Source organism: Perna viridis, chromosome 6 (genome assembly GCF_037379345.1).
Source record: "Perna viridis isolate PV_CMFRI_1.1 ecotype Kerala chromosome 6, ASM3737934v1, whole genome shotgun sequence".
Classification (NCBI taxonomy): domain Eukaryota; kingdom Metazoa; phylum Mollusca; class Bivalvia; order Mytilida; family Mytilidae; genus Perna; species Perna viridis.
The window spans coordinates 43,762,075-43,785,664 of record NC_142450.1 but is presented as its reverse complement, the minus strand read 5'-3'; the positions used below and the strand labels follow the sequence as shown (position 1 = coordinate 43,785,664).

The window sequence follows — 23,590 nt, the reverse complement described above, 5'->3', positions numbered from 1 at the left end:
GCTCTAGTGTCAGCTATACACATAGTTGTAGAGTTGAGTCATTTTGTGCGAGAACAGTTTTTTTAGGATGTACCTTGTTTCATAGACCTTTCTTCCTTCAGAAAAAAGGGTATATATAAAAATATCTTCTATGAGCACAGAGCACCATATTGTACTTTTTGAGCATAAGTTTCATGATCTAAAATATGAAACCTATATAATAATTAAAATCTCTATTTATAATTATATGCTTAAAATAAACACAAGTAAAGCATTTTGAAATTTAGATATATAGTATGTAATGCTAATTTGTGATGAGTTCTGTTTCTTTATACTTACTTTTGTATCCTCAGCCATCTCATCATCCTACACATGTAACTGGTGTCATCTCTCACTGTAAAAATAAATTCACATACAATTCAACTTGAACATCCATACTATTCACAGGCATGTCAAATCTATTGAGTAAACCATAGAAGTTTTCACAGCTTCTTTCTATGGGTACGTTAAAAAGATGAAAAATAAAATGTAAGAACAGGATCAAATAAAAAAGGCAGAACAGACTCACATCATTTTTTACAATACACATTAACATTATTTTGTTTCATACCATTAGAAAAAAATATATATATACATAAGCTATCTAGAAAGTAAAATCAGTCTTTTGTTTTTTTCCAAATCTTAAAAATTTGAGCTTCATAGAAAATAGAAATAAATTAAGCTTTGTACATCCTGAACAAAGAACTTATATTTCTTCTTAGGGAAGTCAATTTGTTTTTTTAGATTCTTTTAATTACAGGTGCAAGTCTATCATAAGTAAATTACTGATGAACTATAAAATGGGTAATTATCAAGGATTTCAGCAATGTCTCAAAAAATGCCAAAAATAAGTTTGGGGAAATATTAACTCTAAGCTAAGTACAAAGTGCAGCACTTAGAATCCACAAAAATCAAAATCTGCACAAATCATCAAGTTTACATCTGCTTATAGAATTATAAAAAGTAAAGAAAAATCATTTTAAAACATAGGTGTATAATTTCTACTCTTTTTTATTTCCTCATGATGCAGTATTTCAGGTTATAGTACCCCCTTTACAACTATCATGTAAATAACTTACAAAGCATAGGACTTTCTTCTCTGATTCTGTCTAAATCATAATCATCATCACCCATGTCAAGTTTCAACTGAAAATAAATACAGCTTATTAAAGACAATCGAACACTGCTACAGTATTGTTAAAAAAAAACCAGCAAAACCTGTCTAATCAGAACAAGCTTGGGGCCAGGCATCTATGCCACAAAACCTGTCTATTCCAAACAAAGTTTGGAACTAGGACTCAATGCTACAAATCCTGTCTAATCCAAACAAACCTTGGAACCAGGACTCAATGAAAAAAAACCTGTCTAATCCAACACAGCCTGGAGCCAGGTATCAATGCCACAAAATCTGTCTAATCCAATAAAGCTTGAGACAAGGCCTCAATTCTACGAAACCTGTCTAATCCAACAAGGCTTTGGACCAGACCTCAATGCCACAGAACTTGTTTACATGTAATATTACATCCCTTGGGTTCAGCCTCAGTCAAAAACAATACACCTCCATTTCAAAGTTTTCCATATTAAAAATTTTTGGACAAAATATTTCAGTTTTGAACTTTTTCTTCCCACAGTTGTTGACCTTAAGAATAAAATTGAAATGATAAATCTTGCCTCATATCATCTGTTACAATTGACCTCAGTTAGGTCTCATTATAAATCTTACTTCATCTTCTGCCTCTATTGAATCAGTAAAACCTCATTAAAAATCTAACCTCATCTCCAACCTCTATAGACCTCAGTCTGGCCTGAACTGCAGCAAGTGACTCCTCTGTCTGCATTCTCTGTTCTCTCTCCATCAGTAATGTCTTCTCAAGTCTCTCATTATTCTCTGTTAAATGTGCTCGTACTTTGGCAAAATCTGCCAATCTGAAATTTCAAGTAAATTTTTCTTGACATAACAAATAAAAGTTAAAATAAAAAAAAAGTATTACCTAAACAGTAAGTCTCGGTAAAACAAACTGGTAAAACAAATCAAAATTCTCTGAAATCAATTTTAATATATATTTAGATACTGTCATAACAAAGTAAAACTTCTTGTATTATAGTGAAATGACACAAAACATTTGTTTCTGTTGTAAAACTTTAAAGTCAAAAGATGTAAAATCTAAACATTAAAGAAATGGTACTGATCATGTAAAAAGTTCACTGAGTTCTTGATACACTGCTTCTGTCATTTATTTTAACCTACCTTGCTTCAAACTCTTTATTTTCCATCCTAATTTCTTCTGAAGTCTGTTGAACTGATTTGTTTTTTTGTTTCTCAAGCTTGTCCTCCACTGACCTTTCGACTCTAACCTCAGCAAGCTCTGCTTTACTTGCTTTCTCAATGTTATCTGAAGCTATACTCTTTTCCACAGCAATAAGCTAATGATAAAAGAATATGATTATATTTTAGAACACACATTGTCAGTGGAGTACTTTAGAATAGTTACTTTCAAAAATACAAACATCAAAATACTGGTAGTTCTGTACACTTATTTTTTTTTACTAATGGCCCTGTATGTCTTGGGGTTTATAAAACATTACCAAGTTTTAAAAAAAATGTATATAGTCATCCAATTTAAAGCTTGTTTTTCCAAATATAGACATCAAACTATTAAGATTTTAGTAGTACTTTGAGTGTTTTTTTTTCAATGGTATTAAACAGCCTGATATATAGTTCTTGTATCGCTTGTACTTTCAACTACTGTTGATTTTAGATTCTGAAGTGTACTGTTAAAACTAATAAAGATAAATCTTCAAATACAAGACAGTCATCTCTAATACTGAATAATATAGTGTCTGTAAAAATGAGAATAAAAAATCTTAAACCTAATGTCTGTCCAGCATAAAAAGGTTTAAGAAGTCAATTGTGAAATTGATACCAATATCCTGAAATTTAACCAACGCAATTCAAAAGTAACAATGAACTTTGTATTAGAATAAATATTGCCCTCTAATTGCATTTTATTTGTTCCTTAAGATTTCATTGTAAGATAGAATGGCTTCAGGATGAGAAACAAATGTATACCTTGGCCTGTAGATCCCCATGTGATTGGTATAGAACCCTGTATTGTTGCTGTAGTGTACCTAGTTCTTGTTCTCTCCCTCTCAGGGCCTGAGAAAAGTTAGCCAACTGTTTGTTAAGGTAACTCCTGTCTTCTGCCAACTGGCTCACCTAAAATACATGTAAAGGATGATTAATCATATCATGACATAAATATTATATATGCTTTCAAGAAGAAAAAATACATGTTTTCAGCTAGAAAAAGTGGCCGTAGAATTCCTATTGGTAAAAAAAACTAAAAAAAACCAAAAAAAACCAAAAAAAAACGACCCTGTCCATGCATCATCTTCATCCATTTTAATGCATTGATATAAGGCTTACTTTTACATGTACATTTTAGCCCATTTCCTTCATTCATGTTTTATCTAATACATATATAGTATCTAAACATATCAATATCTACCTGTCTTGCTAGCTGTTGACATCTCGTCTCTCTCTGTTGTAATCTATGGATCAGCTGATTGTTTTCTGTCTGAGCTTGGTTCTTCTGACTCATGGCTACATTAAACTGTTTCTGTAACTGATCATAGTCTGTCTGGAACCTACTGGCTTGTTTACCATCTTTGTTTGACAGATTCAATTGAGATCTTAATGAGTTATTATCAAAAACAAGTTGCTGTAATTCTCCTTCAACACGCAAGAGTTCCTCATTTACTTGAGCACTTTGATTTGAATTAGACTCAATTTGCTTTTCAAGATCTAAAATATGCTGAATAAGTCTCTCTTTCTCTCTTTCTAAATGGTCCCTCTCTTCTTTGATTATGGAGATATCCTTTTGAGATTCTCCCTGTTTTAAGAGTCTTTGATGGAGTTCTTCTATTTGTTTTGCCATGTTTGTATTATCATTTATAATTTTACTATATTCTGTGTTCATACTGTTTAAGTCAGTTTGTAATTTGTCAAACATGGCTGACTTTTGTTCAAGAAATTGTTTAAGTTTTTCATTTTCTACTTTGAGATGTTCCTTTTCCTTGGAGTCTACCTCTGTAAATTTCCCAACATGGCGTACCTGTTCTCTCTTTACCACATCCTCCACTTCTATTTTTCCTTTATCTGCATTGGTTTTGAGAGAATTTATTTCTTTATCTTTAAGTTCTACTTCATACTTCAAACTGTCAACGTTTTTCACAGCCTCTGTGTACTTTTCCCCCATCTCCTGGAATTCTTTCTGCAGTGAGTCAAACATTTTGACCTTCATATCTTGAGGACTTGTCTTTGACCTCAATTTTTCATTTTCAGACATGAGTTCATTTAACTCCTCATTAAGGATATCTAACTGCTCCCTCAGGCCTTCTACCTCTGTGCTATCAACATTACTAGTATCAGCTGACTGCTTCTTGAGCTCAGTATTTTCTTTTTCTAATTCTTGGAACTTAGTGGTTAGACCTTCTAATTCTAATTTCATTTTGTCAAACATTTGTACTCTCATTCTGTCACTTGCATCACTTCCTTTGAGTTTCTCATTTTCACTCATTACTTCATTCAGCTCTTCATTGATAAGTTGTAGCTGTTCCTCTAAGTCCTTTATTGTCTCTTTATCAGCCGCACTACCAGAAGAAGAATTATTGACATCTTTCCCCTTCAATTGTTCTGCAAGATTTTTATTCTCCTCCAGAGAAGAATTGTACTTCTCTGCTAGTTCCATGAACTGTTTTTCCATATTGTCAAACATCTGAGATTTTACATTTGTTGGACTTGATTTTAATTTTTCATTTTCTGTCATGAGCTCATTAAGTTCTTCATTTATTACTTGGAGCTGTTCCTCTAATTCAATAACTCTCTCTGTTTGATCAATGTGATCTTTAGATGCTACTTGACCTTTCTGTTTGAACTGTTCTTTAATATTTGCATTCTCCTCCACCATCGCATCATACTTTTCTGCCAATTCAGTAAATTGTTTTTGAACACTTTCATACATTTTTGCTTTCACATTTTCAGGACTTGATTTTAGTTTTTCATTTTCAGTCATGATCTCATTGAGTTCTTCATTAATGAGCTCTAACTGTTCTTCGAGTTCAGAGATTCTGTCCTCTGAACCAGATGATCCTTTACTCCTCTTTAAGCTCTCACACTCATCAACCTTCTTTTTCAGCTCAGTTTTTGTTCTTTCAAGTTCATCTTTTATCTTTTTCACATTTTCTTCTGTTGAAGCTATTTTCTGTTCTTTCCTAGAAGTCTCAAGCTCTTTCTGTAGATCTTCAATTTCTTCTTCCAGTGATGTCATTTCTTGAAGTTTCCAGTCTAATCCTTCACGCTCCTCTTGCTGTTCTTTACATAAAACTTTTAACTTTTCAAGGTCACGTTTTAATTCCTCTGTATTATTAGCACTTTTAAAACTCTGCATTTCAATGTTTAATTGATCCATCTTTTCTTTGGAATTTTTCTTCTCATTGATTAAATCTTCTCGTAGACCATCCATTTCTTCCATGATTTCATCTCTTTCAGTCTCAAGCTCATTAATTCTTATTTTGAACTCAGTCAATTGAGTATTTTCCCTCTCTAGTTCTGCTATTTTGCCCTTAAGTGCTGACACATCACCACTCTCTGACTGAATTTGTTTTATTCTATGAAAGCTCTCTTCTTTTTCTTTGCTAAGAGCTTGTTTCAGATTTGCCACTATTTCTCTGTAACTTTTACATTCTGATTCTAGTTCATCACAAAGTGACTGAGTTTCTTTCTTTTGTCTATCTGATTCTAATTTACTGTTTTCCAACATTTCAATTTCTGACCTCAAACTATCCATTTCATTTTTAGCACTTTCAGTATCTTCTGATGCTTGGGAAAGTGATGTTATCAGTTTATTTCTTTCCTGTTTTAAAATTTCACAATTATCACTTAGTTTTTGGTTTTGAGATTCAAGTTCTGCTAACTTAGAGCTCTCAGTTTCACCTTTTTGCACCAAGGTTTCCATTTCTTTTTTTGATTTTTCTTCAAGCTCTAATATTTGTGTATTCAGTCTTTCATTTTTAACTTTCTCTGTTTCTAAATTGTGCAGTAGATTATTATTTTCAGATTTCATGTTAGTCAATTCCTCTTCTAAGTTTGTTGCTCTTTCTTTTAATACTGTAATTTCCTTGTCAGTCTTTCCATCATCATTTTCCAGTGTGTTGGTAGCATCTTTCAGCGTTTGTCTTGCCTTGTCTAGCTCAGATTGTAATGTCTGATTTTTTGCCTTGAAAACTTTAAGCTTCATCAACATTTTCTCACTCTTTGTTTCAGAGGTAGCAAGTTTTTCTTGCAAAGATTTGACATCATCTTTGAGATTCTGAATTTCTTGGTTATGTTCTGGAGCAGTTTGCCTCAATGGTGTGACTTCAACTTTCTCTATAGTGTCACCCCAGTCGGCATCACCCCATCCCATTTCAGTTGACTGTACATGCTCTGTTTCCATGGATTCATGGACTTCCTCCTTTTTCTGACTCATTTCATTTATGGTCACTTTTAATTTGCCTTTCTCCTCCAATAAAACAGAAACCTTGTCAGTCAACTCTGTGTTTTGTTGGCTAATTTTTTCTATTTCTTCAATCATTTCTCTATTTTTTTCATCAGCAGTCTCTAGTTCTTTTGTAAGAGTATTTTCTTTATCTTTACTGAGCTTCAATTCTGATGATAATTCCTCTGATTTATTTTCCAATTCAGTCAATTGGTGTAATGCATTATTTTTCTCTTCAATTTCACTCTTTAGAGAATCCACCTCTTGTCTTGTTGTCTCAAACTGTTTTTCCAACTCATCCCTATCTTCTCTCACACTTACAAGCTCATACTTGCATGTTTTGAGCTGCTCCTTTGAAGATGAATCAGATAAAACTAAGTCTTGGTTTTGTGTAGTTAGAGAGTCTATTTGTGATTTCATATCTTGACATTTCTGTGTGATATTTGCCAATGAAGTATGAAGCTCTTCACTACTGGTGTTAACTGTCTGTTGCAAAACCTCTTTTTCATTGGCTAATACTTCCAAAGAGTCTTTCAACTTCTGAGATTCTTCAGTAAGCTTTTGAATAGTATTTTCCAAATTTGCTTTATCATTTGAAAATTCTTCTTTTTCTTGTATAAATTCTTCAATTTGTGAGAACAGTTTGTTATTTTCTTGCCTAAGTCCTAATTTCTCTGAATTCAAGGAAATGATTTCTTGTTGTAATGACTGAGTTTCAGATTTTATATCCTCAAGTTCTGAAGTTTGGTTCCTTAGATCCAGAATTTGATTATTAAGTACTTCATTCTCAGCAGATTGCTCAGTCATTTTTGATTCCCATTCTGCTTCCATTGAAGTCAATTGAAAAGAAAACTGACTTTGTAACAGCTGCTTCTCTTCTTCTTGATTTGAAAGTTTTGATTCAAAGTCTTTTTTGATACAGTCCATTTGATTCGTCAATTCAGAAACTTTTGAATGAAGTGACTGATTTTCTTCCATCTGATTGGTTAATTTTGTTTCATAAGCATTTCTAAGCTCTTCCACCTCTTTTTCAGTAGATTCTCTAACACTATCATCTTGGTTGTCAAGTTTTTGTTTTAGAACAGTAACTTCATGTTCTGAGGTTCCAATAAGATCTTTGATGATTTCTGCTACTTGGTTCAAGTTCTGGAAGTCTATATGATGTAAATGAGGAGATATGAGTTTGAGACTATGAGCAAATTGAGACAAGTTTTCCTCATGGAATGCTAACTGGTTTGACAGATCAATAATTTTAACAGCTGTTTGTTCTATATTTTTCTGAAGGCTTTGTTTTTCGTCCTCTAAATGACCCTTCTCTATCTGACCTTGACTGACCTCATTTTGAAGGCCATTCACTTGTGATGTCTGCTTTCTAACTTCTTGTTGCAAAGATTGTACAAGTTCTTCAAAACTGTTCACTCTCTCTTCCATTTCAATGATATATTTTTCTTTTTCAACAATTAACTTTTCATTTTCTGACACTTTCCCGGATAATATTTGAATTTCAGAATTTTTCTCGTTAATTGTTACTTCTTCTAAACTTCCTTCTTCTTGCAATTTCTTCAGCATACCAGACACTTCACTATATTTTTCTTGGAGTTGTTGGTATTCATTCTGCATATCAGCTACCTGCTTTGTGAGGTCAACTTTGGAAGTTTCAAGCACAGAATTAAAATCAGAAAGAGTTTGAACTTTGACCTCTAACTCTGAGCACTGACTTTCCTTAGATTCCAGATTTTTTACAAAACTTTCCAATTCTATTTCCTTTCCTTGCAATGTTTCCTTTAGTTTAACGATTTCCCCTTCACTGGAAACCTGTTTAAATAAAGAATACAACTTTGTAATGTTAAAGAATATTAACAATAAATATGATTTTATTTCAAGAACATAAATACATATCGGTACTTGTGTTTTTTAATGAAATTTTCAAAGGAGGATTCTATATAATCTAGACCATCTAAGGTATAATAGTAAAACACCCTCATTGTATATAATGTTATTGTCCATAATTAAGTTCACATTCTTATATTATCTTTCTTTTTATGCATAAACATGACTTTGATTGTAGTAGAAAACCAGAAAAAACAGTGAGCAATGCTCACTAAATCTTTACCCTCTGCTCCCCCAAAAATGACCATATACATAGAAATCTTAATTGTACAATTATTGATACTAAGCTATGCTCGAATTTTCAGGGAAAATCATTCATTCCAACAGAATTAGTAGATAAACAAACAGATACCACCATATGACATACCTACAGAAAGAATGTGTTAAAATTTCAACTTTCAAAAATATTAAGTAAAAAAATAAACACAGTCCTTGGTAAACAGGAAGTTGTTGTTAAATTTTGATGCCATCATAGAATGAATGTGTTAAAATTTCAAGCTGCTGTGATGAGTAGTTGCTGAGAAAAGTGTGACATAAATACAACTTCCAAAATACATAAAAAATAAACAGTCCTTCGTAAACTGGAAGTAGTACTCAATTGTTTCTGAAAATGTATCCCACCATATGGCATACTTACAGGAAAACATGTTAAAATTTCAAGCTGTTGTGATAAGTAGAAGCTGAGAAAACTGTGAGAGAAAAAGTGTTACGGAAACATGGACAAGGGTAAAACAGTATACCCACTATACTTTGGAGCAGGGGTATAATTATTAATGCTAAGCTATGTTTGATTTAAAGGAAATTTAATTAATTCCAATAAAATTAGTAGATGAACATATAGTCATTAAAAATAAAACACATCTAAGTACCATGAAATATGAGGACTCAAGTTTGAACCTATACAATATATAAATGAAATCATACCTCTCTTTCAGGCTTTTCTTCTTTGATTTTCTGCAACTGGAATTTCAATTTTTTAGCTGTAGCCAAAGCCTTTTTAAACTGAAGTTCCTTCTCATCTAAATTCTTTTTCATTTCTTCCATCTGTTCTTCCTTTTCTGAAAGTGCTGAGTTAGCATCTTTCAATTCTTTGTTTACTGATTCAAGTTTTTCAGCAAGTGTTTCATTTTCCTCAGCAAGGGGGGATAACCTTTCTTCTTCCTCTTGAAGGTTTTCAATCAATGACATCATTTTTTGGTCTTTTTCTGCAAGTTTATGTTCAAGTTTTTCCACATATGCTTGTAATTCAGTCAGTTTAAGAGTCTGATCAGAGGAACTTTGACTAGATGATTCCAGGCTTGCTATCTCTTCATCCTTTTCAGTTATAACATCTTTCAAATTGTCAATGGTATTTTGCATTTCAGAAAGTTGCTTGTCTTTTTCACCTACAGACAGAATTAAGCTTTCTACTGTATGTTTCTGCTGCTCAACACTCAGATTAAGTTCTTCACTAATTTGCTGAGATTTATTTCTAAATTCCTGAAGTTCAGCGATTTGACTTTGAAAGTCTGAAATACATCTTTCCTTATCATCAATTGATTGATTTAACCTGTCAATAGTTTTCTTGTTCTCCTCAAATGATACTTCAAGTCTCTCTGACCAACTTTGAAATTTATTTTTCTCCTCATTTGCCTCTGCCAGCTCATTTGCATATTCATCAATAATTTTTGAATTTTCCTCCTGCTGAGTGCTTAACTTATTTGCATATTCATCTTTAACTTTAGTATGCACCTCCTCTTGCATTGTCAACTTATTTGCATATTCATTAACAGTATTCACATGCTCCTCCTGTATGTTTGTCAATTGTTGTTTAAGAGATGCAGTCTCTTCCTTTAAGCTATCATTGTCTTTTTGAAGTTGTTTAATTTGAACCTCTAAACTAGAAATGTCATGATGCAGTTCATCCTGTAAATATATTAAAATGTTACAATATGTAAAAGACTTTTCAAAAGACAAATTTTAATTTAGTCTATTACTACTGAAGAACACACAGAAACTACATGATGTTTTATAGAAATAAAAAAATCTTAGTATCCACTCTCACATTCCCTCATATTTGACATCCAGTAAAAGATAAAGGTCCCCTTCAAGGGATTTCTGTGAAACTTGTGACTTATATGGTTATTCTTCATCCAAGTTTAAAGAAAATCAGGAAAAATGATGATATCCAGGCAATAAGTATAAAGGGGTAAATTCACTAACTCTAAATTCTGGCCTACTACTATTTTGCCAAAATTTTAACTAACTTTTTGAAATTTACTATTTGCCTATTTTATAGCTAAAATACTATCTGAATACTAATATACAGAAAATACATGCTGTTGTGTGATAATTTTGTCATAAGGAGGGAACGAAACTCTACATCTACACAGTTTTCAAAGAATTTTCACAAAAATGTGAGGATTATGGGTAGTTTTTAATCCAAAAATATGGCGCGCAAGCTATGAACAACAAAATATTTGGTCAGGAATTGTAATGGTACAGACGGCTATTTTTGTAGAAATATCAAAGAGTTCGATAAATGCACTCTATATTTTCTACATAAAAATGTCTCATGAAATAAGCTATTTTAATACAATTCGGCTAGATTTTCAAATTTTGCATTATTTACCTCAACAATTTTAGTGCAACACATGCATGAACAGCAATGAAACTTTGTTTTTCACGAAAGACACATATTCAACTAGTAAATTATGCAATTTTCAAATTTAATTGAAATACTTTAGTTTTTGGGGCTGATTTTGATATTTTCTGAACATACTCCTTTATGATTTTTCTTAAAGTCACAATCAGAAAAACTTGCCCACCTCTACAGATTTGTGTAAAAAGCAATTTCATCCAAGTTTGTATGGTTACCAACACATTTTCCAAGTTTGAAGCAAATCCATTGAAAAACAAAGATACTATTCTAGCAACAATCATAAACCTATGGTTTTTATCTAAGGCCTCCTTCCAGAAAATGTGATCCCATTGAAGGATTTCAGAGAAAATCAATCCATCAAATCTTTTATGGTTATCAATACATCAACCAATTCTTAAGAAAATTTGTGAAAAATTGATTGCAGTATTCAGTTTAAACAGTTCATATAGTTAAAGTAAAAGACTAAATGTTATTGCGCAAGTCCTACAAATTAAAACTAATCTCTAAAATACTAATTAATACAGAGTTTAAAAAAAAATCAATACCCTTTTATTAAATAATGAAGTACCAATCCATATAAAATTCTGACACTGTCAATGGTAAAGTGATTCTTGGTGTAGAAAATCTCACTGAACAAAAGGTGGTTTTTCAGTCTACATATGCTGTACTTTCATATAATAATAATAATTTCCCTATTCTTATCTGCACTTGTGAGAAAATCATGCATACATCTCCCACTATAATCAACCAAATGGAACCAAATCAAGAAAGATAACTATTGCAAAGTGCCAATATCATGTACAATCTGTATAATTTTTATCTCAAAAGTGCAACATCAAAATGAAAACAAAGGCTGGTCATGTGATCAGTAACTGTTTCTGAAAATGAATTCAGTAGGGATTTTGACATGCATGAATCATCTCCTGCCTGATTTTTAGAAAGACCGCTACTTAACAGCAATTCATAATTTAGGGAATAGAATTTCCTGTGGCACCACCACGATCAATTGAGCGATGATGTCACAAAGTAAGTTTGTGAAGTAAAAAGTAGATAGGTAATTGGTAAGGATGTCTGAAGAAAGTGCAAATTTTGGACTTGTTCCTAATAGTTTCGAGCTGGAATACACAGAAAAAGAGATTGAAGAAAGTGCACATTTTTGACTTGTTCTTTATAGTTTCAAGCTGGAATCAATGTATAAAGGAAAGCATTAATAAATGACGGTGTATACAGCTCAAAGATATGTGTTTCATGAATGTTAGGAAATGGCTTCTGCCTAAGAGTGTTCATGTTGCCAGTCAAACAAATTTCTTGAACATTTCCCTTTTCCATTTGTGCATATTAAAAGCTTGACATGATGGCATGTTTTGGTATTCAGAGAAACAAAAATGTAGAAATATTTAAGGAAGATTCATTGTTTACCAAGTGACCTGCATTTTCCAGTCAGTACTTAACAGACTTCGTCACATCATGAGTCGGAAGTTATCAATAAAAATCAATAAAGTCTGATAATAATCATCCCTATCGATACCTTGAGTTTGTATAGTTGTGCAGGATGGCTATCTTAGTTTATTTTTAAAATCTAGATTGTGCATATCCTTGTGTATTTTTAAGAAGACACATTTTGCATTTTATTCAGATGGGTATGATTTTTCTTGGTGGCTTTTCATCAAATAGAAACAGTTTTTCATTTTTTTCTTACACTTATAAAAAAAAACGTAACAAAGAGTTATACAAAAAATTACCCCAGGTGCTGTTTGTAAAGTCTTGACCTTTTCAACCTTTATGAATTCTTCTACAGTGGGTACACTACAACAGATTTATATTCAGTGTTATTTCATATATGACAAGAGAGGGCTAATCTTATTGGTTTAAACATGGTCATGTGATAATTATTTATGTGCATTAAAGTGTGAAAACAGCGTGGTAATCCTGCCTCAAATTTTTCAATTAAATAAACAAAATAGTTGCTTGTGTAGATGGCATCATTAAATAAATAACTGCCATTGTTGATAATGCTTTCTACATCTATAATGCCCTTGTCTGAGGCTTGAGGCATTTTCAACATTTCAGGCAATAACATTGTCCCAGTTTATAATCATAATGCCCTTTTTATAAGGACTGTATAATAAAAAGATCATGGCAAGAATAGCAACTACCTATGTGAACTATACATGTTATTTCAATATGGTTTTCTTCAATCTTTCCGTGAAACACATACTAAATCTGAAGTTACAAAAAATTGTCGTGCTAGGTATACCCTATCTCATACAGGAAGTTGACATCTGACAGCAACCAAAATCTTTTACAAGGTAAGCCTTGTCAATATAAAGCCACATGGGTTTGAAATCAATCCATTCATTGGGACCAGTATATTTGAAATGGAGAGTTGCCACCCTGGAATAGCCTTAATTGTTTACCACTTAAAGTTACTACATTCAATTACATTTTTCTACCTTGTTAAAGATAAAACAATCTTACTCTTTAATCTGCCCATCAACATTGTCTGTGAACTTCTCTGAAATTGTGCTTGTCAACTGCGATATCTGAAAATATAAATAAACAACAATCTACATTATTTCAAATGTCATAAACATTCTAACCTAACCATAGACATTTTGAACACAAATCAGTACATGGTAATTTCAATTTTGTACTATATGTCATTGCTTTTTACTTGATATCCTTTCATATAACCTTATAAAGAAAAAATGAGTACATCAATTGAATGTATTATTATGGTTTTGTTATTGTCATTAAATATCTTCATTGTGTATGAAGAAATTAATTAATGTCTACAAAATGATATTCATAAAGTTGAGAAAAACTAATAACAAGCACGAACAGTAAGCAAAACATGAGCAATTCCTGAAATAAAACATCTATAATAACATGCTATAACAACTAACATGCAAACATGCTTTAAATAACAGATAAATAGCTGAGTAAAGGTACTGGTCACAGAACAGTACATGATAAATATTTATTAATTGTGATTTAATGTCTGTAGGTTGATATACAGGTACACATTACATTTTATATAGATATAAATAACTGTATTATTGTTTAAGCATTTATTATAGTAGAGGAGCTTGTAATATCTTATAGTTTAAGGAAATCTTGCATCTTTATACTCTTTCTCATTTAAAAATATATCATATGACACTGTTTGCACATGCAGATGCTTAAACTAAGCTAAAGGAAAACTGGCTTATAATATTCTATCAACCCATTAGAAAAGAAGCAAGATTCTAGAAGCAAGAAGCGCCAAGAAGAAGAACGAAGGGAGATGCATGGCAATTTCCATACATATGTATCAAGGTTTTAAGTTAGTACTTCAATAAAATGATAAAATCCTTAAGACCTTCTTTCCATCCTGTCTGATACTAAAATAAAGCAAAGTTGTTCAATGCATTAAGACTAGGCTCTGAATTCTTACATAAAACAAGGAGAAAGAGAGAGAGAGAGAAAAGTGTGGCGGTGGGGTGGGATCGAAGCGATTAAGTATACCAAGTTGACTGCCTTTCAACAAAGCAATTTATTATATCTCATACAAGCTTTATCATATCTTTGGTCGAAAATGGCCTTATTTTAGTTTTCAAAAAGGATTATTCTACTCGACACTATGGAGGTCACAATCTTCTGCATTAGAATTTGTGGTTAGTAGTCTTTATATTGCCTGAGAAAGTGCTTAACCTTTGACTCCAGCAAGTTGTGTGAGACCCATTTTTCCCATGCAGAAAGTGAGAACCTTTATATCCCACTTATTAATTACCATGTGTAGAGCAGCCCTGAGTAGTAATGGCACATCAAATAGTGAACAGTTAAAATGAATACATCCATTTGATTACAAATCTCTTTCCAATTTAATGTAAATCTAAAATTCATTGTAATATTGACTGAGGTACGTAAATAAAATAATACAGTTCAGGATCTATTGCAAACTATCTAAAGACTGTTTTATAAAAACCTTTTTTCTATGAGAAAGTAATGCTTAAATTTTCCTTTAGTATTGAGTCTTCAAGGTCAAATAAAAAAAGCCACACAAAAATAACTGTATTAACAATAACAACTTCATACTATTAAAAGCAAGTGCTTAATTTTTTAGATCAAAAACAACATTTTTTATTTAATTTTATTTGTTTTTCAAAAGAGATTTGTAATCATTTTAGCAAAACTACAGCACTGCATCTACCACTGTGCATTTGGTATATGAAAGTTCTTAACATCTGACATGTGGAAATTTCTACCATAAGTAACACCAAAATTTTGTAGGTTTGCTTCATAATTAAAACCAGTACCTAAAAAAATATTAAAAAACAATTGATAACTTATTTGAAAAGCATTATCCTTCTTTCATAATAGCAGGAACTTTTACATACCAAAATGTCAGCAGGAAGAGTGAGAATAAAAACACAATTAGTAACTAAGCACACTGAATACAAAGTGTGGCTAGCTATTAAGATTTCTGAATATACAAAATACACTCTTTCTTACATTTTCTGCCACTGTGGCTTGGTAATCAGCTGTCTCAAGTTGTCTCAGTTGTTGTTGTAATGTTGTATTCTCTAGTGAAAGACGATCAACATTAGTCTCTAACATTTGTACTTTCTCATCAACCTTACGAAGCTCAAGTCTCATATTCTCATTATTCTTGTCACTGACTTCCAAACGATCTCTTAAATCAGTTACAGTTTGTTCAGTTTCTTTAAGTGATTTGACAAAAGCCATTTTTGAGGCCTCGGTAGCCTCCATGAGTTGTTGTTTACCATACAGTTCCTGCATCAGCTCAGTTATCTTATTTTCCTTGTCCTGTAACTTCTGAGCATTAGAGGCATTGAACTCTTCAATTGAGTTCATCATTTTATCTTGTTCAACTGATTGTTTATCATACATTTCTTGCATCTTTTTCATCTCTTCTATACGTTTGACTAAATCATTTTGTAGGCTTTCTAAGCTTGCCTTTAGAGAGTCAATCTGAGCATCCCTTTCTTTTAACATATCTTCCATTTCATTTTGGTTTTCTATGCTACCTTTCTTAAATGTTTCCATGGAGGATATGTATTCATTTCTCTCCTCAAGGGTTTCATTTGCTTGATGGCATTTTGTTTCTGCATCATTTAATCTTTCCCTCAGGTTAGAGACAGCTGTTTCTGATTCCTCCAACCTTAGAATGTAGGATTCCTTACAATCTTCTAAAGCATTCAAGGCTTTCTCAAGCTGTTCACATTCATTCTGATACAACTGTTGCAAGTCCTGCATTTCTGTGCCTTGTCGAGATAGGTTATCTTTAAGTCTAGCAATCTGACTTTCAAGCTGATGAATTTGCTGGTCTTTATCAGTTACATCCTCTTGTTCAGTCAAATGTGACAGGTTTTGCTTCATGCTAGCTATTGCTTGTTCTTTCTCCTCTAACTTTACCTCATAGTTCTTGACTATCATTTCTAGGGTCTGATTGTGTTCTTTCTCCTTTTCAATAATACCATTCTTTTCACTAAGCATTGTTTCAAGGCTTGATACTCTTTCTTCACCTTCCCTCATCTTAGATACCATATCAGTGTGTTGGTCCTTGAGCTTTGTGACTTCTTGCTTCACAACAATAAGCATACTGTTCATGTCCATTTCAGGACCTTGTTCAGGCAGTCCAAGGTGTTCATAAAGAATCAAATCTAGGTCTTGTTGAAGTTGTTTAGTATAAATTGCCAGCTGATCTTGGAGATAATTAACAGTGCTACTCAGCTGAGCTACCTCTTCACATTTGGCCTCTTTATCTGTGACCAACTGTTGCAAGTCATTTTCCTTCTTGGATAACATATCCTGAAGGTCATCAATAGCTTCAATCATTGTTTTAACTTTGGTGTCTTTAGATTTTATTGTTTTCTCCATATCACCCTTTTCAATCTTCAATGTTTCAACCATATCTTTATACAACCCTTCATCATGGCGAGCCTTATTCAATTCTTCTTGAAGTTCTTCAACGTCATTCTGCAGTTCTAATTTGTTAGTTTCATTGACACCATTTAAGTATTCTACACTTCCTTCTAGTTCCTCTATCCTGGACTTGTACCATGCAGAGTAGTTCTCATATTCCCCAAGCTTAGTTTCCATGGCAGCAATTTGATCATGATCCCAGACCCCTTGAGAAGCAGTTTCTGTTCTAAGTGATAATATTTCTTGACTTTTAGCCTCAAGACCAGCACTAAGTTGGGTATTTTGTGCTTTGAGAGCATCAAGATTGTTCTGGAATTCATCAATGTCCTTCTCAAAAATGTCTTTAAGAGCCTCAACTTCATCATCCTTCTTCATAACTTCTTGTTTCATCTTAGCGATATCCCCATTTAGACGCTCAACCATCTTTCCTCTGGCATCATTGTCCTGTCTGACAAGTTTTATTTCATTTTTTAATTCTTCTACTACTGTAACTTTAGATGCCAAGTCACTCTGTAGTATTGCATTCTGAGATTTCAAATTATGCAGCTCTTCAGTCATTGCTGTATCACTTGGCCCTTTGTTTAATTGTGACTTTTCAGGGACAATTAAGATTTCTTCTTCCTTGATATGTAACTGAGCACTAGGATCTGCTTCAGTTTTAGCTGCTTCATTCCTAAGAAACTGTTCCTGAACAATTGGTATATTGTCCAAAGCAACGTTTTCAGTATTATCTAAAGCCTTTTCATCAGTATTGATAGAGCCAACCGTTTCACTGGCAATTGTTGGTTTGCCTTCAAGGTTAGCAATGTATGTTTGAAGATTAGATATCTCTTGTCTGTACCAACTCTCATATGAACTCCATGTGTTCTGAAGAGAACTTATTTCTTCATTTTTGTATCTTTCAATTTCTACTTTTTGATTTTCCAGCTCACTTTTGTACCACTGTTCCCATGCTAGCATATTGCTTGACATAGTTTGAATTTCTTCTAACTTAGATGTATTTTCCTGTTGCAACTTTGTCATATTCTCATCAAACTCTTTCAGTTTTAATTCATTCTCCTTATTCTGGGTGTTTGCTTTCTCTAACTCCTCTGATTTAGAAACCAGAATCTCCTTAGTACTATCCAGTTCCCCTCTTAGTAACTCTAAGTCTTGAGTAAGGGATGATTCACTACTCTGGGACTCAGTATCGGACATGAGTTTACTTAGTTTTGTGTCTTTTGCTTTGCAAAGTGTTTTGAGTTTCTTTATTTGAGATTCCAGTGTAGACTTTTCCTGTTTAAATTTCTCTTTTTCATTCTCTAACATTGTCTGAAGTTGTTCTATTTCTACTTGTTTGGGATCAATTGCAGATTCATGTCCAATATTTTCAAAAGGACCTGCTGTTCCAAGATTTACAGCAGCTTCCACAGACATTGTTTCTTTTATTACCATTTCAACTGTTTGATTTTGCTTTTCAGTTTGTGGAAGCTCTTTTGATAACTTTTCATATTTGTCTTTCCAGACCAGAGCTTGTTCTAAGTCCTGGGAAAGCATACCAACTTCTTGATCACTGTATTCTAACTTCTCACTCAAATGTTGCACTCTTTCCCTAAGGACAACAACATCCATTTCCTTTTCAGAGATAATGTTTTCCTGATGTGACAATACCTCTTCCATTTTTGCAATTTTAGCAGCCTTCCCTTTGCTGAGTTTTTTAAGCTTGGCCATCTCAACATTGAGCTGTTCTTTCTCAACCAATACTGATTCAAGTTCCTTCTTGACAGTCTGTACATAGCCATCACTGTCTGACCTCTGCAGATTGTAATGATCATATGTTGTTTCTAATTTCTCCTTGTGTGTAAGTAAGTCTGCTTTTTCATTCTCAAGTCTTCTTATCTCATCAATATTCATATCTAAGTCTTTTTTCAATAATTCAATTTGATCATTTCTTTCATCAATACAAAGCTGGAGTTTCTCAATTTCAGACTGATAATAGCTGCACTTATCTTCCAGTTCCTGAGCATGGGTTATAGATTTGTCAAGTTTGTCACGTAATGATTCCTCATCATGGTACAAATCATCTATCTTAACATTCAATTCATTAAGTTGTTCTTTAAGAATAACAACTTCAGTATCTTTGTCCACCAGAACTTTTTCTTGTGCAGCCACAACTTCTTCAAACTTTTTGGCTTTTACATCCCTGCTCTTTCCAAGTTTTTGAAGTTTTGATATTTCTGAGACAAACTTTTCTCTTTCATTTTCAACCTCTTGCAGGGTTTTATTCATATCATCCATATCATTTTTGTTTTTTGTTAATGATTCCTCAAGCTTTTTAATCTTAACTTCTTTCCCTTTCAAAAGGGCAGATAACTTCTTATTTTCAGCCTTAAATTTATCTCTATCTGATATTGCATCTTTCAGCTCTTCATTGATTTCTGAAATTCCAGATTCTCTCTCACCAATGACATTTTCAAGTGTCTCTTTATCATATTCCAAGTTTTGAACTGTTTCATTGTATTGACGATAAGATTCAATCATAGAATCTCTCTCCTCAGAAACTCTCATTATTTCTGATTGACTCTCGTCTAACTTGTCAGAGAAATCTTTCTGAATTCTAGTTAATTCTTCCTCCAGTGAGTAACATCTATCCTTCAACTCATAATTTTCACTTCTAAATAGTTCCATGTCTTTTCTTGCTAAATCTTCCTCATAAAGTATGTCTTCCATTCTACGTTCATAGTCCTTCATTCTCTCTTTTAACATACAAATCTCTGTATCCTTTTCAGAAACAACTTTATCTTGCTCCGACAATAATTCCTCATATTTCTTGTTTTTGGCATCCTTTCCTTTGAACAATAATTGTACTTTTTGCAGTTCAGCATTAAGTTCATCTTTTTCAGAATAACTTGTTCTCAATTGCTTTTCAAGATCTTCAACTCTGAACTTGGTGTCATCGAGTTCATAGTTGAGTTTTTCAATGGTTGAATCCTTTATTGAAATATGTTCTTCATGTCCTTGAAATATTTTGGTAATTTTGTCATCTTTGCTCCTGGAGAGTTGTTGAAGTTTAGAGATCTCATTTTCCAGCTCTCTTTTCTCTTGAATCATGTATCTCTCTTGATCTCTGAGACTTAAAAGTTCGTTTTCCATATCAACAGCCATTTGATCCTTGTCATGTAGATTCCTTTGCAATGATTCAACATATTCTTCTAAATAACCAATTTGTTCCTGTTGCTGAATTTCATATCTATCACGACCCATCCTTCTTTCACTTTGAGCAGTCAACAAATCTTCTTCAAGTTGCTGACATTTCATTTCCAAATGTCTATAGTCCATTTCATATTGTTCATACCTTTGCTGAAGATTACTATAATCAGTTTCTAAATTGTTTATTTCTTCCTCATCAAAACTTTTGTTTCGAATTTTGCTTTCCAATTCAGCTTTATTTTCTTTTAACACAATGATATCTGCCTCTTTAGCCGCTAGTAGTTTCTCTTGTTCTGACATGACATCTTGGAATTTTTTAATTTTTGCTTCCCTCCCTTTGTTCAGTTTTTGCAACTTATTCATTTCAACTTTGATGCTTTTACATTCATTAACAAGCTTTTCTTTTTCATCAGTCAGCTTGATTATTGTTTCACTTTGTTCAGAACTATGTGGATCACTAATGTTAGCTAGTTCTGAAGAAGAAGACAATAGTTTCTCATCGAATTTCTTAATTCTCTGCTCTAACAATGACTTTTCAGACCTTTCATGATCCAAACTTGCTGCAAGTTCTAAAACTTGAGTCTTAAGTTCATCAACTACTTGATCCGAGGCTTGTTTTTGATTGCTTGATTCCTGAACAACTCGAGACAACTTGAGATCTTTCCCTTTGTTCACTTTCTCCTGTTTCTTCAGATCATTTTCCAATTGTTCTTTCTGTGAATTGAATTCATATAACATATAGAAACTCTGGTCACTTTTTCAGAAGCTTTCTTATTTAATTACAATTCATTTTAGAATTTTCAAATGTGTATTATGGAACAGAGAAGATTCATGGATGAAGTCAAACAGGTCTATAATGGGGTGTATATATTTCATACCTGTTAATATAATATGTATTCAGGTTGAGTACAGAGACTAAAGGTTGTACTTAAAATGCAAAGAAAAGGAAAAAGATTTATTAATGCACACTTAAGTACAATGACAGCAATGATGACTTATCATGGCTTGCTCCAACAATGAATATTGTACTTTTTACAAGTCCACTTTTGAAACTTTATGACAATCGGCACAATATCCAAACAATTCATAATAATGGGGTAAAATTAATACATAAACACTGATACCTCTCCCAAAATGTTTGAAAACTAATAATACACAATACACAATCTATTGATCAATTCCCTCACAAAACAGTCCTCATAGACCAAACCCTGGTTAGTAAAATATAGAAGAAATTCAAGAAAAAACTAAAAATACTGACACAAGAACTAGCTCATAAAAAGAATATCTGCCACTTTACTTTGTCTTTTCAATCATGTTTAACCCAAAATTTTATTATCTCTCCTTGCAAATGTAATTTTCCAACCAGTTTATATTGCCTATTTAATCACAATCCATGTAAAACTCAATGAAAATTTGGCTAACAGTTGTGTTGATAGTCTAATAAATTAATTTGAGATAAATACTGTAATCTGATTGGTTAAATTAATTTTGTTATATCTTAATGGATACGCCCTTATTCAGTTTAATTCAGAGCTACTTTTCTCATGTTTAAAGATAACAATGTGTTTCAAAATTAATTTATAAGAAATGGGTATGATAAAAATTTTGTCTATTGAAAAATAACATAAATTTTCCATGTGCATATTTTGTTTATTGCACTTTGAGCAATAAACAATATGCACAGGGGATAATTTATGTTATTTTTCAATAGACAAAATTTTTATTTTTGCCAATTCTTAAATGAACACATGGACAGACTGTGTGATTCCTTTTCAAAATAATATAAAGATCCTAAATTATAACAAACTTAGAAACAGAGCCTATTAACATCATCCATGAACCTTGTTTTTTTTTTCTTTATCAGGAAATTTCAAGTAAATGTACAGATTTTATCACTGTTTGCTCACTTACATAGCAGCCAAGAATTTGTCTTTTTCTGAATTTAGAATTTGGGAAGTCTTGCTCAGATTATTAAAACTCGAATTTTAAGGCTACCATTAGTTATTCCACTTAAGTTTTGAATTATTTAAATTTAAAAAACTGTACTGAAATTGCTTCTACATTCATTTTTGTAGTCTTAAAAAATCTAATTCTAAATTTAAACTACAATAATAAAACCAACATACATGTGCACAATATGACAGCTCTTTGTCTTAACAAACATGCAGTCTTAACTTTGGAATATCAAAAAAAAAAAAAAAATGATGAAGTTTTTTAAAAATTCTTTTCAAATTAGATTTTGAGTCTGCACATGAAGGAAAACATTGCTACTTATTTCATTTTTTTTGGCTGACTAAGATAGAATATATGACACCTACACAAAAAGTGAATTTCTAAAGAAGAAAATAATCAGTAAACTAAAATATTTTAACAGAAAACATCAATTTCTCAATATCATATATTGTTTTTTTCTTTTTATACAAATATATTTAGGCCATGCAAATTTAGCAAAACAAGTTCACTATTTTTGATGACACTTATGTTGACAATTCATTGAAACCTCAATCAAAAACAGAGTAACTATTTGCTTTACTTGGTTTCTTATGTTAAAATGTTATTAGTTTCATGTTACTTTCAATAAGAGTCTATATACAATCAGACAGGAGCTGAAGTGAATCATATATGTCAAAAACCAATTAAATTCACATATATTTCTAATCGAGAAACAGTTACAGACCATATTCCTAGTCTTAGTCTTTCATTAATTTTTTAAAATTTCTATAGATTGTGTATGAAATTGGCACTAACAGTTTCGATCCGAATTTGCTTGATTTAAGTGGCTTTCTTAAAAATACAGAGAGGAATTAAGTCACAGAGTAAAGAAGAATAAAAAACCATTTGCAGTATCTGGATTTTCTGAATTTTATATGAATAGGTACTTAAACATTCAGATGCAAATACTTCAGGAATCCCATTGTGTTCACATCAGAACTCTCTGAAAAGTCTTTGAGTCTGACAAATGAAAAATTCCTTTCGACTGACAAAAAAATGTTTTTTTAAATATATACTTTTTAAATGACTGTCTTGAAGTTGTTTTTTTTATCTCACCATTTAACCCATCAAATATAAGTCTACCTTGATTTATTTTTCATATTCATACTTGTGCCTTAAAAGGTAATATAGTAAACTTGTTTACCAAATATTTTGCAAAAAAAAACCCTCCTTAATACTTTCACATGACTTGTATTTTACATTTTAATAAAAGTTTATACCTGTATTCATATAAACTTGGTTTTGTTTTTAGAGATTAATTAATCCCCAGTGATAGAATTTTAAAGTTACTACTTGATATCCTCATTATATTTCTAAATTACATGAGGACTAATATACAAGTCAGTCAAACACTGCTGGACTATGATAAAATGATAAATACATATATGAA

The 23,590-nt window shown here is 32.1% G+C and overlaps 1 protein-coding gene across 1 annotated transcript in view; it reads right to left on the bottom strand.

The window, feature by feature from the left end:
• The window catches only part of LOC148615156 (uncharacterized), a 53,886-nt gene that overhangs the window by 2,020 nt on the left and 28,276 nt on the right, over window positions 1-23,590 (bottom strand). Inside the window, exons 10-19 of the mRNA XM_088589807.1 lie at window positions 15,583-20,919; window positions 13,567-13,631; window positions 12,831-12,894; window positions 9,372-10,352; window positions 3,528-8,372; window positions 3,089-3,235; window positions 2,267-2,442; window positions 1,791-1,944; window positions 1,098-1,164; window positions 319-373 (exon numbers count right to left, since the gene is read on the bottom strand). Coding sequence (XP_088445933.1) covers window positions 319-373; window positions 1,098-1,164; window positions 1,791-1,944; window positions 2,267-2,442; window positions 3,089-3,235; window positions 3,528-8,372; window positions 9,372-10,352; window positions 12,831-12,894; window positions 13,567-13,631; window positions 15,583-20,919 — 11,891 coding nt within the window. The remainder of the gene's footprint in view (window positions 1-318; window positions 374-1,097; window positions 1,165-1,790; window positions 1,945-2,266; window positions 2,443-3,088; window positions 3,236-3,527; window positions 8,373-9,371; window positions 10,353-12,830; window positions 12,895-13,566; window positions 13,632-15,582; window positions 20,920-23,590) is intronic.